Source organism: Malania oleifera, chromosome 9 (assembly GCF_029873635.1).
Source record: "Malania oleifera isolate guangnan ecotype guangnan chromosome 9, ASM2987363v1, whole genome shotgun sequence".
Taxonomy (NCBI): Eukaryota; Viridiplantae; Streptophyta; class Magnoliopsida; order Santalales; family Ximeniaceae; genus Malania; species Malania oleifera.
In genome coordinates this window covers 40,917,020-40,935,641 of record NC_080425.1, presented here as the reverse complement: position 1 = coordinate 40,935,641, position 18,622 = coordinate 40,917,020, and the positions used below count along the sequence as shown (strand labels likewise).

Below are 18,622 nucleotides of genomic sequence, written 5' to 3'. Positions count from 1 at the left end.
GTATTGGTTTTGTGCTTGGATTCTTCGAAGGCCTGTAACAACCTTCAAGTTCCTTGTCCTGCCGCGTAGATAGTTGGTTCTTGGTTGTAATCTCAATCGCTAGTGGCAAGCTGTTGAGCAGCAATTGAAGCCATTTTTAATACATGCTTTCTTTAGTCTGCTTTCATTTAAATACTTGCACTTTAAATATCTTGTCTTTAATTTTCAAGCACTTTTACGTCTTTGATTGTGATGAGACCCTAGGGTAATGGATGCATAGCTAGGGATTCAATCACTTATACATAATAAGCTACAGTTCATGTACGTGTTCTCGTGATCGCTAGATAGGGTATACCCTGGTTCCCGATCGTAATCCGGACGACTGGTGCACCTTCGCTACCCTATGCCACTTGAATGGTTCACTTAACCGTTTAGCCTAGTACAGATTGCTGACCGGACATAGCTAGCGCACACGATAGCCTAAGCTTGATTCATAATCTGAGACCTGCTTTCTAGGAGTAGTGTTAATATAGTTTTACATGCTTTCATAGTTGATAGAAAAACACTTTCAAAATCTCACCTTTTTCCCTTTTACACAAAGTGTAGTAAATTAGGTTAGAAGTGGTGAACAACTGCACTTGAGTACCTGAGGATTGACACTCGGCTTACTCATTATTCTACTGAACTTGGGGATAGTTAGGTTGTAAATTTTATCTTTGGTAGTTAAGGACCCAAGCCTTAGTGAGCCTACCAAATTCCCTTTCAAAAATTTCATAGGCCAATTAGAGATGGCCATTGCGGAAGCATAACTATTCACAGTAAGGTCGACTTGCCTCATTTTGCACAATTGACAGTTCCCCTTGTTACTCATCACACTTGCGTATATGATCTAGGGTAGCTTTGGCAAGTTTATTTGCTAAAATTGGACCCCTTATGTGCCATTTATGTCCTTTTGCGCACTGCAGTTTAATTGGCACTCAGCCATAATTTTAGTTTCAATTTTGACAAAAAAATAGAAGCCTCAAAAATACAGAAATTTTGATTTCAAAGTCAATTTTTATTTGACATGTAAAAAATAATGAAATTAGCAAAACATGGAAAAGTTTTTATGGGACTCTAGAAACTGTGAATTGGCATTGTAAAGAAATAATTAGAGTTGAAATATTGTATATAAATGCATAAGTATATGTCATATAATCTGGCAACAACTGTAAAATAATATCAAACATTCCAATTTATCTTAAATGAAATTCACAAATCAACTAAACATTAGTTCATATGCAAATGCAACTTATCAAAGCCCTGTTAGAAGCTCAAACACTTTTTATATATGTATATATATATATCTAGGCCAAAATATTTATTTAATGTAATTCCTTGATTTTGCCAAATATGTGAGTGAGAATTGGCTCATTGTTAAAATTTACGTCAAAGTTTAACAACGGTGTTATTTTGAGCTCAGGGGTTTTGAAACTCAAATTTCAATTTCAACAAAAATTTGTCAAATACCCATATTTTGACACATTTGTTCAAATTTTGAGATTCAAAATAAAATTTAGATCCATGAAAATTTCAAAGGAAATATTATAAGATAGAAATCATCCACCTTTCTAATTCAGAATATGGTGGAAAGTGGAAATTTAGACGAAAATTTTAACAAATTTCATGGAAATTTAAGCACATGCTCTCAGCATTCAAATCAAGTCAACATGGACCTTTCACTTTATGCAGGTAATGGAGGCTAACTTGATCTTGAATCAACAAACTCAAACCATTAATACATTGGCTAACTTGATGATCTTTTATAACAGGGTGGTGTGATGATGTGGAGTGTTCCTAATGCTTAGGATGGGGAGCTCATAATTTTTGTTATTTCATCTTTAGGTACTGTATAGAGCAAGAGATATTCCATGATAATAAAGATAAATCTAAGTGGAAGGCTATCGGATCAAGTACTTTAACGTGGGAGCATCTGGGTTTGCTAAAAATCATGATGGGCCTGTCAGATTGTGCATATGCTACACAAAAACTGAATCAAGGGACAATCAAGAACAAAGATCCACTGCCTCACCCAAAAAAAAAAAACCAAATATCCACTATGCACAATTGATGAGTAGCATGATTAGCTTGGTTCTTCAAATTTGATCTTCAGCGGGGTTATCATCAGTTGGCATCCAGGAGTCAGACATCTTGAAGATTGCTTTCAGAACCCATTATGGCCACTCTAAGTGCTTGGTTTCCTGCTTGGGTTGACTAATGGCTGCATGGCATCCAGGAATCAGACATCTTGAAGATTTCTTTCAGAACCCATTATGGCCACTACAAGTGCTTGGTTTCCCGCTTGGGTTGACTAATGGCCGAATGCCCTCACAACTTCTAAGGAGCTGATGAACAGGGTATTCAGACCAAATTTGGGTAAGTTTGTGATCGACTTCATTTATGAGTAGCAATGCTCAATACAAGTAATTCCTAGTTTCTACAAGGAGCTGTACAGTCAGAACTGCTGACAACAGGTTAAATTTGGAAATCAGTGGCCCCAACCAAAGTTGATTTTTTTCCCACTTGGGAATCTGCTTTACATGGGGCTTTAACTACTGATAATTTACAGAGAAGGGGAAATCCTTGGTCAACCAATGTTATTTGTGTAAAGCAGTGGCTGACTTTATTAGTAACTATACTGCCCTTGGACAAAAAAACCTGTGGAGTTTGGCTTTTCTTGATTTGCAGACCTCGGGCTAATAGACTGGAGAGTGAGCACCAGGCTTGGTGAAGTAGTAGGTACCCATGCATGTTCAGGAAGGAAAAACACTTCATCTTTGATCCCTTGCACCATTTTTGAGTCGTACGGAGGGAGAGAATAGAAGAGCCATTGAAGGAAAATGTATATTTCTTTCAGTTTTCAAAGACAGATGGCTTAGTACTTTAATTAGTTGGTTTATATGAATTGGTGTATTTTGGATACACGTGCTCTAATTAGATTTTTTTGGAAAACAAGTCATATACTTGATAGGCCACTTGTTCTCTCTTGTGCTTTGTTAAGGGGTGCTTTTCAATGAATTCACTCTTTTTGCTGATCAAAAACATATGACTAACTTGATTCAAAAGTGTTTATCTGTTGAAATCTTGTGGATACTCTACCCATTACTAATTGCCTTAGGTTTCTAACCTTTGATCTCTTCAAAATAATATTTCATAAACCTCCAACCTCCTACATCCTCAATTTCCATCTCAAATTTGTTTTTGGATCACAAGATACTGAATCCAGAGTTTTTTTTTTTTTTTCTCTTTTTTTGATAATAAAAGAAGCTATATTAAGAAAGGGAATCTATGGATCCAGAGTTTCAACACATGAAAATATAAAAAAGAAAAAAAATATATAATTAAAAATTTTCAGAAGCCAGCAGGCAATGATCATTATGCAAGCATAACTAATACCAGTAAATAGAATAAACTAGACCTCTTTTTTTGCACCATTTGAAATCCAAGTCCCCCACTTTCCCCTGGCACAGTCGCTGGTTATATTTGCATTACTTATGATGTCAATTAGCATTCTCACATCTTTTTTACTACCTTGGTCCAAGTTATTCAAGGTCCAAGTTTGTGTCCATAACATATGATTTCATTTTAGCTTCACTTTCCGGAGGCTGATCTTCCTTTTTCCTCTTCTCTTTTCTATCCCCCTAGTACTACTTCCACCAATATCAGGTTGTCCCTTTCATCATCCCCACATGCCTTCCAGTGCCTTCTATGCCTTTACCAGAGATATATACACATTATAGATTGTGTACAGAATGTAAATATTAAGTCTCTTGCTTGTCCGTTCATTGAGATTCTTCAAATCACAAAGCCCCCATTAACAAACGATCCTCTCTTACGACCTTCAAAAACATTTCGGATGATCAATCGACTCCAAATCTTCCTATTTTCTAGCAACTTTATCTTCTTGGGTGCTCTCTCCATGTCAACGACCTAATAAATCATCAACACTTGAAGTACTTCAGACCCTTCTCCAAATCTTCCGTGTCTTCTCTCATCTTCATGACCTTTATATCATTCCGTGAGCAGCAATGACTGTTTGAGGGCCTATCTCCCACAGCATGACCTCTCTCCCATTGCATTTGGAGCTTGTTCGGCAAAAAGAGATCACAGGATTTAAGAACCAAACGAGTTGAGAGAGAGAGAGAGAGAAGAGTAGAGTCGAGATGTTGAGAGACGAGAGTCGAGGGGGAAGACTAATAAGTTCACACAAGAAACTAAGATTAGATTAGCAACTTGGAATATAGGTATTCTTATAGGCAAAAGTATGAAAATAGTGAAAATAATGTTTAGAAGTAAAATTAACTTAATTTGCTTAAAGAGGCGAAATGGGTAGGAGAGGGCTAGAGAAATTGAAAAATCAGGATTTAAACTTTAGTACACTGGCAAAGAGAAATATAAAAACAGGGTGGAATTATTGTAGACAAAGACATAAAAGATAATGTAATAGATGTTAAAAGAATAGGGGATAGGATCATTAAAATCAAGATAGCTTATTGGAGATGGTGAAGCCATTAGTGCGTATGCTCCCCAGATAGGCTTTGCAAAAAATCTTAAAAGACAATTTTGAGAAGATATGGATGATATTTTATAAGGGATACCAACGTTTGAAAAGACATTCATAGGAGTTGATTTGAATGGGCACATTAGAAAGGGCAATATAAGCTAATGATAGAATACATGGAGGCCATGGATTTGGAGATAAAAATGAGGCCAGTGATAAAATCTTAGATTTTTCTATGTCCTACGATTTAGTTATATTGAATAGTTGCTTTATAAAAAAAGAAAAGAAAAACACTTAATAACTTTCAAGAGTGGATAAAATAAAAGCCAAATAGTTTTCTTCTTAACTAGGAATTGGGATTGTCTATCTTGTAAGGATTGTAAAGTTATCATAGGTGAAGGTTAGGCTACACAACATAGAGTCTTAGTATTAGATATACATATTAAAAAATGGAAAAGAAAAAATAACATAAATCAACACAGTAGGACTAGATGGTGGAGCTTAAAGGGAGGTAATATAGTAAAATTCAAAGATGAAATGATCAAAGAGTGTGATTGGACAGTAGGGGGTAAGGTAGATGCAAATACTATTTCGAATAAAATGGCTAATTCAATCGTAAGGACAGCAAAAGAGGTTTTAGGTGAGTCCAAAGGAAGATACTCGGATAGTAAAGAAAGTTGGTGGGATCAAGAAGTCCAAAAAACCATTAAGACAAAAATAAATTGGTATAAAATATGGAAAAATTGTAGAAATATAGAAAATTTTGAAAAATATAAATAGGTGAGAAAAAATGCAAAAAAGACTATTAGTGACACTAAACAGAGAGCTTATGATACTTTATATACTAGACTAGATACAAAAGAAAGAGAAAAAGACATTTATAAACTTGCTAGAGTTAAGAGAGAGAAAATGCAAAGATATAGGTGATGTAAAATGTATAAATGACGAGAAAGCTAATGTCTTAGTTAGAGAAGAAGACATAAAAGAAAGGTGGCGAAGATATTTTAATAAGTTGTTTAATGAAAACCAAAAATGAAAGAATGAAATTGGAAGTGACAAATGAGGAATAAACTAAAAATAGGAGATTTATTCAAAAATTAGAGCCCTTGAAGTTAAGATGGCATTAAAAAAAGATGAAAAGTGAGAAATCTATAGGACCAAATAAAATACCAATTGAAGTTTGGAAATGTTTAGGATATAAAGGAAATACTTGGTTAACTAATCTATTCAACGATATTATAAGAACCAAGAAATGCCAAAAGAATGGAAGAAAAATATGTTAGTACCTTTATGCAAAAACAAAAGCGAAATTCAAAATTGTAATAACTATCATGGAACTAAGATTATGAGTCATACGATGAAAATATGGAAAAGAATAATTGAACGTAGAATAAGACTATAAATGTGAATTTCAGAAAATTAATTTGGTTTTATGCCTGGGAGATCAACAATAGAAGTTATTTATCTTTTAAGAAGTTTAATGGAAAGTTTAGGGAAAAGAAGAGGGACTTGCATATGGTTTTTATTGACCTAGAGAAAGCATATGATAAAGTGCCTAGAGAAGTTCTTTGGTTGGTCTTAGAAAAGAAAGGGGTATGCAATAGATATACTGGAGGTTATTAAGGATATGTATGATAGAGTAGTAACTAGCATTAGGACTGTGCGAGGGGGATCTAGAAATTTTTCAATCACAATAGGTGTACATCAAGGTTCTACTTTGAATCCTTATATTTTTACTTTAGTGATTGATGAACTTACAAGGAATATCCAAAATGAGATCCCATGGGGTATGTTGTTTGTATATGATATCGTGTTGATTGATGATAGAAGGAGCGGAGTGGAATCTAAACTTGAACTTTGTAGAGCCACATTAGAGTTAAAGGGTTTAGGATAAGTAGAAATAAGACAAAATATATGAAATGTAATTTTAGCAATGTAAGCAGTGGCGGTGGAGAGAAAATTAAACTTGATAATTAAGAAATTATTAGTACTAATAGATTTCGATATCTTGGACCTATTATGCAAGCGGAAGGGGAAATTGAAAAGATGTAGTACATAAAATTAAAACATGTTGTGTAAAATGGAAGAGTGTGTCAGGTGTGTTGTGTGATCATAGAATACCATTAAAATTAAAAAGGAAGTTTTATAAGACGGCTATAAGACCAAGCATTCTTTATGGTTCAGAATGTTAAGGTGGATGAGTGGTATAACATTAAAAGATAAAGAAACGAGCATATACGCAATAATTTAGGCATAACACCGGTTGAAGACAAAATAAAGGAGGAGCCACTTAGATGGTTTGGACATTTGAAACAAAGGCTTAGTTGAACACCTATTAACAAGAGTGAATTATTGTTTCTAGCATGAAAAGGGGCAAGGATAGGCCTAAATTAACTTGGAATGAGATAATGAGGAAGGATTTAATAGCCTTTAATCTAATGAGGAAAATGCTCTTGATCGAGAGAATTGGCAAAAAAAGATTCATGTAGTCGACCACACCAAGTGAGACTTAAGGCTTTTTATTGTTCTTGTTGTGTATACACATATACATACATATATGTCAGGGACATATGGCACTTTTTAACCAAGAAAAGCACACTTGATCTAGAATTTGAACTTGAAGTTCTGACTTTAGCCCACTTCAAGTTATTTAGGGTTTAAAACTATATAATAAAATTTATATAAATTTTAATATTTATAATTAATTCATGTATATTTTTAATAAAAATTAAATTCCCAAAGGCTTACACGTCGCCTTACCAGGGGTAAAACGCCTTGCCTTATGCCTTCACCTTTTAAAAGACTGGTCAAAATTATTCTCCATGATTTTTGACCAGTCAAGAAAGTGCTATAGCCTCAATCCTGCATAATTAATTGACACAAAGTCAAACTATATGACCAATTTGACTATAAGGCCTGCAATATAAAATCTTCCTACCTTTGATTATCATTTATCACATAGCTATAACAATCAAATTATTCAGTATAACCTGTCAGCATGTTTATTTCCAAACCATTTCCCCACATCACCATATTTTTTTAACTACCAGTGCAAGTTATGCAATCTGTTATTGCAGCTAAAACAGACCTCTCCAGCACATTTCATCAACCACCCCTTTGCAGCCATGGCAAATAAATGAAAATCCAAAGAAACCAGCCCTTAAATTAAGAGGAGTAAATGAATCTAGTGCTGATAAAACATCTATCAGTTCCATCACAATAATAGTAAAAATGTAAAAACAAGCAAAGTAACTAAAGCCTACTATACCCCCAAGATTACAAGGTTAGTCTGCAAAATGATATGCAAGTTAAAGCTTGATATACATTGTTGGCCCACAACTTAATAGCTTAAGCTTTTAGGTGAAGTGATCGTCTAACATGGTATCAAAGCTGGTTACCAGGAGGACCTGGGTTCTAGTCTCATTGCCCACATTTTTTGTTGGTGTTTAAAAAAATTATCATATTCCCTGTAATGGGTGTTATCTATTTTGTGTGTGATCTACACATGCTGTTGGGCTGCACGTGTAGGGTAGTACTAAAGCTTGATATACATTGTTGGCCCACAACCTAATAGCTTAAGCTTTTAGGTGAAGTGGTTTTCTAACAATGCAAAAAGTGAGAAATGCATCAAAGTCTATCACAATTTACACCTGCCTGTAAAGAGAAATGGCAGCAGTACCAGGGGTACACAAAAACATAGCAGAAGAATAATCATCAGCTGCCAGTGTTTGCTTCCCAAAAGCTTCCAAACCATCAAAGAGTCTTCAAACCAAAGGCTGGATATCTATCACTTAAAAATCTTCTTTGGAAAATACAACCAAATTCACCCAAGACATAGCTGCACACCCCTTTAATAGATAATAAAGCTCCCTGTACACGCCCCCACAAAACTCAATCCACACTCTCCTAACCTCATTTACAGTGAACATCCTACAACTACGCACTAAATGATAAGCCTATATGTAAAAAGGATCAACAGTCCAAAAATACACAAAGCATACACTCAAACACATCCTAAAAGCCAAAATGACAAAATATAGCCATTACAATTTCAAGCCAAGCTCCTCTAACACTTAACACAGAACTAGACAAATTGTTTCTATATTAGTAACTACTCTAAGAAGCATCAAAGAAATTAAGAAATGAAATTTAATCAAGCAACAGATCCATATCCTATAAATCAGAAGAGGAATTACCTTAAACATGATGACACTGGCCAAAATGGTCAGTGATGTGAACATAACATAGTATATGGGAGATACAACAGCCGTGTTAAATGTATCAAGAGCCTGCAATTGAGATACATTGACTGAGAGATTTAATTAGAAAGCAAAAACCTGGCAAAGAAGAAACATTGTGCAAAAAAAATTATAATGGTTGATCAAAATATGTAGATCATAAAAAACTACCATTCAGTAACATCAAATTAGCTTGCAAAACTTATGGAAGTGCAGAACCAACAAAGACCATGTTTTTGAACCTCAATCACAAAAAAGACTAGGATCCAATATCCCAATTCAACCCGAGTTAGAGAGTCTAGGGATCAGCTGAACAAATTCTAGAATTAGAATGCTGATGATTCAGCAGTAAGGATCTTGTTAGTCGGTATGTGATTAAGAGGGAATGTCTTAAAAAATAAGTAATTATGACAAGTACTTAAATTAAGTACTTGAGTCAATAAGTAATCTTTCATTTACGCTTAAATGAGTACTTATTTAAAGTACTTTTCCTACCTACTTTTTTTTTAAAAGAAAATAAGTACTTTTTTGAAAAAAATATATATTTTCCTGAAATAGAAAAGTACTTGTAATAAGTAATCTCAAACAACCTTTAGATAAGTACTTTTATCTAAGTGGTTCCAAAAGATCCCAAAATCAGAAGGGGGCTTATGACTTGGAAATTTGCGGTAAAGAACATGGCTTGGTGTGAAAATGGTTATGAGGTTTTCCCTTAGAAGTCGGCTCCCTACAGCACAACATTATGAAAAATTATGGTATTCATTGTAATGTTAGCAGCAACCAGCTTCTCATGCAAACCCTTGGAAGTGCGTTTCTCTAGTTCTCTATTTGTCTTTTTCCTCTTACCCATTCAAGGTCAACAAAAGTAATAACTAATAAAATTGATTTTGGGGAGATGTGAGTGGGTGAGACTTCTTTGGCAACTTGGGTACCTTGCCTTTTAAAGTGCAAGGCCTGATTGTGTTACCTTGATTTTTTTTCCCCAAAGTTATTAGGATCTGGTAAGATGTGATCTTATGAAAGATTTTAGTGAGTTTTTTCTTTGATGGGGTCATTGGCAGAAAATTAGATCTACATTTATAACCCCATTGACGAAGAAGGGTCAGCCTTGATGACTAGGGACCTTAGGCCTATTAGTGACTATGTGCACAAAATTTTGCCTAAAGTTCTTGTTAATTGGTTCTGTGAGGTGTAAGCTGACACAATCCCAGAGACTCAAAAGTGCTTCTATCGGAGGGGCAGATTCTGCATGCAGCTCCCATGGCTAGCGACAAGAAAGGGTAGAAAAGGGATTCATCTGAAAATAGACTTTAAAAAAGCCCATGATTATGAGTTGTTTTCCTGGCAGGGTTTTGGATAGGAAGGGGTTTGGGTTTGGGTATGGGTGGAAGAAGTGGACTAGTGGTTGCTCGGGTTGCAGCTTATAACGTTGTAAAATTTTTTGATAAAAAGAGAAGACATACTAAGAGGGAGAATATACAATCAGACAAAGGATACCAAAATCATCAAAAGGAAAATGGAAAAAAAACAAAAACAAACACAAAAAAAAAAAGTTAAATATACAATAAATAATGATAAACTAAAATCAACCAAGAAAGGTCCTCTTTAAGCCCTTCCCATCATAATCTGATCCTTCTTCACCTTAGATTTACCACCATCAAGCCTCACTTCATTTCCTCCGTGTTCAGACAAATTAGGGCCCAGGTAATCCAACAAATTCCGAGCTTGAAGGTCCTTACCAGAAATTTCTTGAACTGGAGTGGGCAGAATTCCATCTTTTACCTTTTGCCCTTCATTAGAAACATCATCCTCAAAAAGTACTAATTCCATCTAAACCTTCTAGAGGAGGCAGCAGCACATAAGATAAGTCCCTCAGGTGATCAAAAAAAGACTAGGAAGAATATCCACACTGATCCCAAATATGATCCAAAAATAAGCCCCCGTGACATACAAAATCACTACTGCGTACACCATCATCATCCGAAACATCAACCCATCTCTTACTATCCTTGCAAGTACTAGCTTTCTAGCTTTCTCACCAATTGGCTCCACCACAGTACTTGAAACACCTCGAGTCTTTCTTAAGATTTTTTTATTTTTTTTTTGTTTTCTCACCAAGTGAATCTTGCATTTCTCAAGATGTTTCCTCATTTCAAAACCCATTTGCACTTCCTTATGGAAAACGAAAATCTTTTGACTCCTCAAATTATTTGAATTTTCTTTCTTATCAACTGAATTTCCCTTCGAAACAACAATAAAGTCCTGAATTTCAACCTCACAAGAATCAAGATTCTTAGAAGAAGCTCCCACAATTTCATTCCTGAAACCCTACCCAGTAACATTCTCCTCCTGAACAGGAGAAAAATCACCCTCCAGAATTTTAGTTAATTTTTTGGAAACCAACCTTTCTAATTCCAACTCCTCTTTTCGGTTTTGTTAATAGCTATTCCTCTCCCCTTGACCACCGTGGATCTGATTTCAAGTCTAGCAAAGTGCTGAGACAGTTGCAGCTTGCTTCTGCTCTGAACATAGAAGAAGTCTCACCTTACAGGTTCTAAAAAGAAAGACTCAGGGCTTCATTCTGATTGGGGACCTGGATAGACTTTTGAGCCTGCCCATTCAGTAGGCCCAAGTGTGTTTTCTTTCTCATTACCAAGGTCCATCAGAGGTTTTAATAGGCCTTTATTGCTGTCAAACAACTGGCCTGGGTCTAAAGTAATTGTCAAAGACCCAGGCCCAACCCACCCAACCTTCATCATCCCTTCATCCATGCAAGGAATCATAGCCGCCTCTAGACAAATCTTCTCAACCAAAATCCTTGCCCTCAGCAACGTTGATTGATCGTGTCAAGCAGGCCGAAGGAGTTCCTCTTACATCTACCCGCCAGAAACGATCACACTGCCTCCAACACAGCCTTAGAAGCCGAAAATGAACACCAGCATCATTAGTGCTTCCTGAAACTGCCCAACTCCAAGAACGATTCTCAGTGATCTTTTTGCTACCTACACCATCAATGCCAGGAAGAAAAGAGCTCACCAAAGCACTAAATTATTACCCAAATCAACGCCAGCCATCACATTCGGCCCTTTCAGGGACAGAGAATACCTTTTGCCTCTCCATCCATACCCTAATTCCAAGAACTTACCTGCCCTCATCACATCAATCACCATCCAATAGTTAACGTAACCACCAGAAAGCTTCAAAAATTCCTTGCTTAACCTTCCAAAAAGAGACGAAACTCCCTGCAAGAACCACGTTTCTGCAGCTGATGAAAGTCTTACCGCCGATTGAGTTGCCGATTCTTCTCAAGAACAAACAAAGCTACAACCTTTCCCACTTATCCAATCTCATATCAAAGAGTTTCCCTTCAATCCGGACTGAATGAACCCCCACCATCAAGAACTAACAGCACCATGAAAAAGCGTGATAACAAGATGAGAGGTGGAGAAGTCTTCGCGCGAAAGAGAAAAACATTGCTCTTCTCTAGTATAGGACATGATATACTCTCCAATATCATATTATTTTAATTTTAGTCATCAAGATCACCAAAAAAAAAAAAGGAATTTTACATTATTTCTTGTCATTTGTTTACTCACAATAGTGTAAACTATGCGTTTTTGGTAGGGTTCTCTTCAATGGATACACTGTTTCATGCATAATTGATGGAACCTCTGCCCTGGTTTGCATTTAAGAAGGATGTGAGAGATGGAGATCATTCAGAGCCTTTTCCTTTCACTGTGGTAGGACATGTATTGAATAGGATGATGAATAGAAAAGTGGAGAATACTGTTCATGGAACAAGAGTAGGATCTGAGGAGGTGCCTATTTCTCACTTACAGTTTGCAGAAACCATTTTTTTTCCCCCCCCTATTTGAGGACATTAAAAGAATCTCTTAACATTTTAACAATTTTGGCAAATTTTTTAGCTCATCTCTAGCCCTAGGATTAACTGGTTTAAGAGTGGGATTGAGGGTATATGTGAAGACTAATGTTATTTTTCAATTTGCTTTGGTGGCAGGATATGTATTTTGGCCACTCCCACAGGCAATAATCTGACTTCCATTTCATTTTGAGACCCAGTGGTTGAGAAGATCTCTAGGAGGTTACAGTAGTGGCAGGACTCCTGTTTCACTCTTGGGGATTGAGTTGCTCTAACTAAACGTTGCCTCTTCAATTCCTTTGCATTATTTATCCCTCTTTAAGATACTAGTGCATGCTGCCCATTAGTTAGAAAGATTATGATGAATTGTTAGTGATTGGATCTAGGTATTAGTCAGGAATCATCTTGTTAGATGGGGGATTCTGCTTAGATCTGAGAGGGAGGATCTTCCAGGTATGCGGAATTTAAGGGAAAAAATATTTCCTTAGCAGGAAGTGGTTTATGGTTGATCCCTTTAGAATCCAACTGCTAGTGGCATGGAGTAATCCATATCAAGTATATGCTTCAACATAATGCGTGGTGTTATGAGCTAGGGTCAATGGAAACTATGCTAGTTTTTTGAAAATTCATTTTGCAAATCTCGCATTTGTTTTTCCTATAATTGAGGAATAATGTTGATACCAGATAATTTCGGTTTTAGGAATATTGTTGGGTTGGGGAAGCTCCTCCTGCCTTCATCAGCTTTCTACTCTCAATGATGCTCCAATTTTTCATTTGTTCTTTCACCAAGGGGATGTGTTTCCATCAAACTTCCATTTTCTTCCGTAATCCAAATAAGAGGGAGACAGATGATCAGGCTCTCTTGCTAAATGCTCTTGATTCTTTTTTCTTTTTTTTTTTTTTTTGGTTGTGAATGATGGATGATTTTTAACTCTTCAGAGAATTTATCTGGAAAATTGTTCTTTAAGAAGATATATTAAGACAGAAAGAGAAACAAACAAGAGAGGAGAAGAAAACCTCAAAGAAAAGAAAGAGAAAGACTATAGACAACTCAAACCACAGCTGACCACAGCTGCCCACAAACCAAACCACAACTACCCACCACCCAAAGCACTACCTAAACCTAAACAAAACACTACCTAAGAAAACCTCTTTTCAATTCTTTCCCACCGTAATTGATGGAGGACTGCAAATTAGCCAATTTTGGTTGTCCCATCCTAGCCTTAATTTTACCACCATACAAGTGGACTTCCTTTCCCCCTAAATCTGCTAACCATATACCTTTTTTATCCAGTAAATGTTTAAAATGAGAGACATGGGCAGGCGAGACACCAGTCTCATTCTGCTCAATTTTGTCTTATGCTTTTTCTATTTCAACATTTCCCAAACCACTAATTCCCATTAAATCATCCATTCAAGATGAAGATTACAAAGAAGGAATGCCAATAAAATCAAAATAATCTGATCCATAACCAAGTAGTTCACGAACCTCAGCTAAAGTAGCCTTTGTCACGTTTCTAGGAGGATATCTTATTCTCCTCTTTGTACATTCATGATCTTTTAATGAAATTTCTTCTTTTTCCATCAAAAGTTGTCTTTATCAAGATCAAAATCACTACCCACATCACCTTCCTTGTCTGATTCATCACCCCATTTCCTTTTCCTCCGTAGGAATTTCCTCACTAAACATCTTTTTTAATCGATTTTCAACCCATTTGAATCCTCAATGTAAAAATTACCATCAACTTTGTCTTTTCAAGAACTTAACTAGCATCGCATCTGCCACAGCCTCACAATTGAGTCATCCCTTTTCCCCCCCACTTTAACCCCCCCCCCCCCCAAAACAAGTGTAACCCTGTGATATTGCTGCCTCAAACAACCTGAGGCTCGTTGTTACTGGGACTTGCACCACCGTGATTCCCAACTTGAGCAGTCGTATGTACAATAATCCTCCCTATGTACCTCTTAACAACCATCCTCCCTAGAAACCCTTTTAGTAAGCTCATCTATCTTCTAGATAACCCATCCCCCCCCACCCCACTCTCAGCCCACTAGAAAATATCTCGTGCGCTCATTCACACTGACCATCCTCATCAAGGAGGAAGCACCATGACACTACTTCTCCACCTCCTTGCTTTGACCAAGACCAAGCTCGCTTGTCCACCTGTTTCAACGCCTATATCACACAAGTCTTTCCCATGCTTTGAGCCTGTTTGCAAGGAGATTTACCTAAACCCATGGACTGCCAATGAAGTTATTCAGTTGGCATTGGGCTTGATTTCTAATGGGAGAAACTTGCAAAGCCTGAGGTTTGTGTTGGGCTAGCTTTGGAGAGTATAAATTAGTTGAAACAAGCTGCCCTACAAATTTAGTTGAATCAAGCCCAAAAACATCCATCAGAAGACCCAAGTTCAAAGAAATGTGTATAATACCCAGCCCACCCAACTCCAAGCCCACTTTATTATTCTAGAGTGCCCCTTTAGCCCTTTTACACCGCACAAACCCAAGCTGAAACGATGCCATCCGTACCAGCTGTCAACATCACATCCACCGAAGGTTGCATCATGCCTCTAGAGGTGCCACAAAACCACCCACCCTACAGCACCTTTGGCAACGTATCTCCTATCAAAGCATCATTCCAACTTCATTGATCATTTGATTCTACAAGCTCATTCCTACCTCTCTCTTGGGGTTAGGAACCTTCTACATACCTCCTGCCAACTCCAAGTCCACTTCATTATTCTAGACTGCCCAGATTTTTGCCCTCTTCCACCTCACAATCCCAAGCTGAAACGATGCCCTCTGAAACCATCATCATCACATCCACCGAAGGCCGCATCATGCCTTCAGAGGTGTCATAAAACCACCCACCCTGCTGCACCTTTGGCAATGTATCTCCTATTAAGGCATCATTCCAACTTTGTTGATCATTTGGTTCTACAAGCTCATTCCTACCCCCCTATTGGGGTTAGGAACCTTCTACATAACTCTCGCAAACCCCAAAGCTACAACAAAACTACATTTGCTTTCCTCTTTCGAGGCCCCTAGAATGAATATAGAGCTTCTTTTGTCATTCGAATTGCACTCCCAAATCCAACCGACCTTTGTCATTCAACTACTTGCCACCAAAAAATGCATTCTACCAAATGTTTTGTGACAAGAGAAGCATTCCAAATTTTAGAAGACGAAAGACAAATAACAAACCTATCTTGCGGCTGAAAGAGGGATCGTAATCCATTGTCTAGTTAGTCAAGATCTCTTGCAAATGAACAAAACCTCCTTCCCAACCTTTTCTAGGTGCAGATTGAAAGTGTTGCTTTCGATCCACACCGACTTGAGGAAGTTCTCCTCCATACCTTCCTTTAATCAGATCCAGAGGAAGAGAGGAGGGAATAACATGCAAAAAAGCAAATACAAGAGATATAGTGAATTATAAATTGTCCAAAGGCACTAAATTGTTCTCTACTCATTGTGGCATGTTTCCAATGTTGTTCATTTTCAGCTACATTTCTTAATTTGAAATTCTAAGATTCTTTCCAAAACCAAGGCTTGTATAATGATCTCCTTTAGAAGAAAAATCCAATAAAGCATTGGTATATGTTTGAGTGATGAGACAATATCTCATTTGTTCTTTTTTAACTGAACGGGCAAGAAGTCCACCAGGGGAAAAATAAATAAATAAGCACAAAAACAAAAAGACAAAATCAGAAAAATAACAGTTAACCAAGGAATCCCATAATTCACTAAACACTTCAGATTTGCAAACTACCTTTGACCCTTCTTCGCTTTGAATTTACCCCCAATAAAACGCACTTCCATTCCTCCAGCATCACTCATTTTCAAATCCAATTTATCCAATATATCTTGGGCTTCTAAATCCTTCATAGAAATCAACACCTTGTAATAAAAAACAGAGACCCCCGCCAATCCTTCCAATAGTGTTGGATGAACATATGAAAGGTCCCCAAAGATCATCACAGCATTCAGAAAAACAATCATATTATTCCTAATTCTCATCAAACAACAAACCCCATCACATTCAAACTCACTAATGTCATCACTATTGTTATCTGAAAAATTTCCCCATTTTTTTACCTCATTTCCCTTGCTAGTGCCATTAATTCCTATATCCTTCATCTTAGCAAGTGCATCTTCCACAACATACTCAAATCGCCTACAGAATCTCCTTTTTGAAATCTTTGACCTTCTCACCAAAATACTCTCTCTTCGCACCATATACTCTCCTCATTTCTGCACCCATAAGAGCAGCCTTTCAATGAGCAGACACCTTTGGGCCTTTAGATTTTTCATATTTAAAACCAAAAGTATCAAATTTTGTACACAAGCTAGCTTCCTTTTTTTCCATTACTCCCAGATATACCAACCTCTAACCCTTCTGCAAAACCAAAATCAACAACCCACTGACATTTTATAAATATCATCAATTTCTTCTCAAACAGTTTTTGAAACCAAGCTAAAGCCATCCTGAAAAACCATTGAATGTTTATCTGCTGTAACTTTTTCATGTATACAGTGAGGCCTTTGACTTCGTTAACAATAATCTGACTGCTCCCAACTTCCTTTTCTGATATCTGTGAATTTTGGCCAAAGAATGGACCTGATCACTAATGGGATCGGGCATGAGATGAGCCTGGTCACCTGCACCCTCACAATGGGCCTTTTCGAAAGCAAGACCCAATTGAAAAAACTCTGTTGGGAAGAACCCTCTTTGGGGCCCACAAAAAGGAACAAAGAATTATTATTTAAACCTTGGGCCTGTTCTATTAAATGGCCCAATTTTAGCAAGAAATATGAACTTCCTCTCTCACATACCTAAACCAAGCCCAAGATAAGGACCAACCAAACCAGCTCAGCCTTCGTGCCCTCACCTTTCCGACAGCAACCCTAGCTGCCTCTACGGCGCTCATAGCGATCACCAAAGCCCTATGCATTTTCACTTTTTTTATGTTCTCCGACGAATATGATGTGGCATTATCTAGAAACATCAGTCCAGAATCCTTAATCATACATCTCCCCCACACCGAAAACTTAAATGATCTTATTCAAACAACTTACATCACCTTTGCCTGGTTTACCTTCTAGTACCACTTTACTCCACGACCTATGATGTGAAAAGCTTGATGCACCAGCTTCTTCAAGATCAAGACAAAACTCCTTTGCAAACTCACAGAACATATCCAAAAATATTTGCCATCCATACCTTTTACACCTCCAGGAATAAAAAACCAAAAAGTTCTTCCCTTTCTCCCTCAACCCTAGCTCCAAAAGCTTACCCACCCTTGTCCACCTAATCGACATTGCGTTTCTGGATCCCCTATCCAACCAAATGAACGTGGATAAGTCATTGGCAATCCAAAAAGCTACCTCCTTTAAGAGTTTAATTAAACGATTTCGAGAGATGTTGTTCTCGAACACATACAAATAAGGGGTCGTACCCCTCCTTCTCCAAGCTCAAATCAAAGTATTTACCTTCAATCAGCACCAAGCACCTTTACATTTGCTATTAGCACAGCTATGTTCAATTTCAAGCGATGAGAGTCATTTCATGAGAGACAGAGAAACCCATTCACACGAAAGCAAAGTACTCAAATTTCCTTTCTATTGCAACCGAGAGAGAAGAAGCTTCAAGTTCAAGTGTTTGACTGCTTAATAAAAAAAAGGCTTCAAGCCTTCAAACGAGCTAATATAGTCGTCGAATGTAGATCATTGTCAAACATCGATGTGGCTGGGAGGGGTGTTCGACAGCTCTTACCATATCTCATCTGTTCTTGCACTGCTGCTATTAATAGGTGATTTGGAAAAAGCTTTTTGGTGTCTTTGGCATGCAACACATTTATCCTATTTTGGGCAGCATGCTTTCTCTTTCTTTTGAAGCTTCAATAGAAAGAAGGAGAGAAGGCTTCGTGGAGAAGGGCCATTTTCACAATGATGTGAAGCATTAGTGGTGCAACACTTGTATTTTTT

At 37.1% G+C, this 18,622-nt stretch overlaps 1 protein-coding gene across 5 annotated transcripts in view; it reads right to left on the bottom strand.

Moving 5' to 3' along the window:
- Positions 1-18,622, bottom strand: part of LOC131164666 (probable magnesium transporter NIPA4) — a 33,586-nt gene that overhangs the window by 4,599 nt on the left and 10,365 nt on the right. For all 5 annotated transcript variants that reach the window (XM_058122024.1, XM_058122027.1, XM_058122023.1 and 2 more), the window contains one exon: positions 8,716-8,808. In XM_058122024.1, the coding sequence (XP_057978007.1) occupies positions 8,716-8,808 (93 nt within the window). The remainder of the gene's footprint in view (positions 1-8,715; positions 8,809-18,622) is intronic.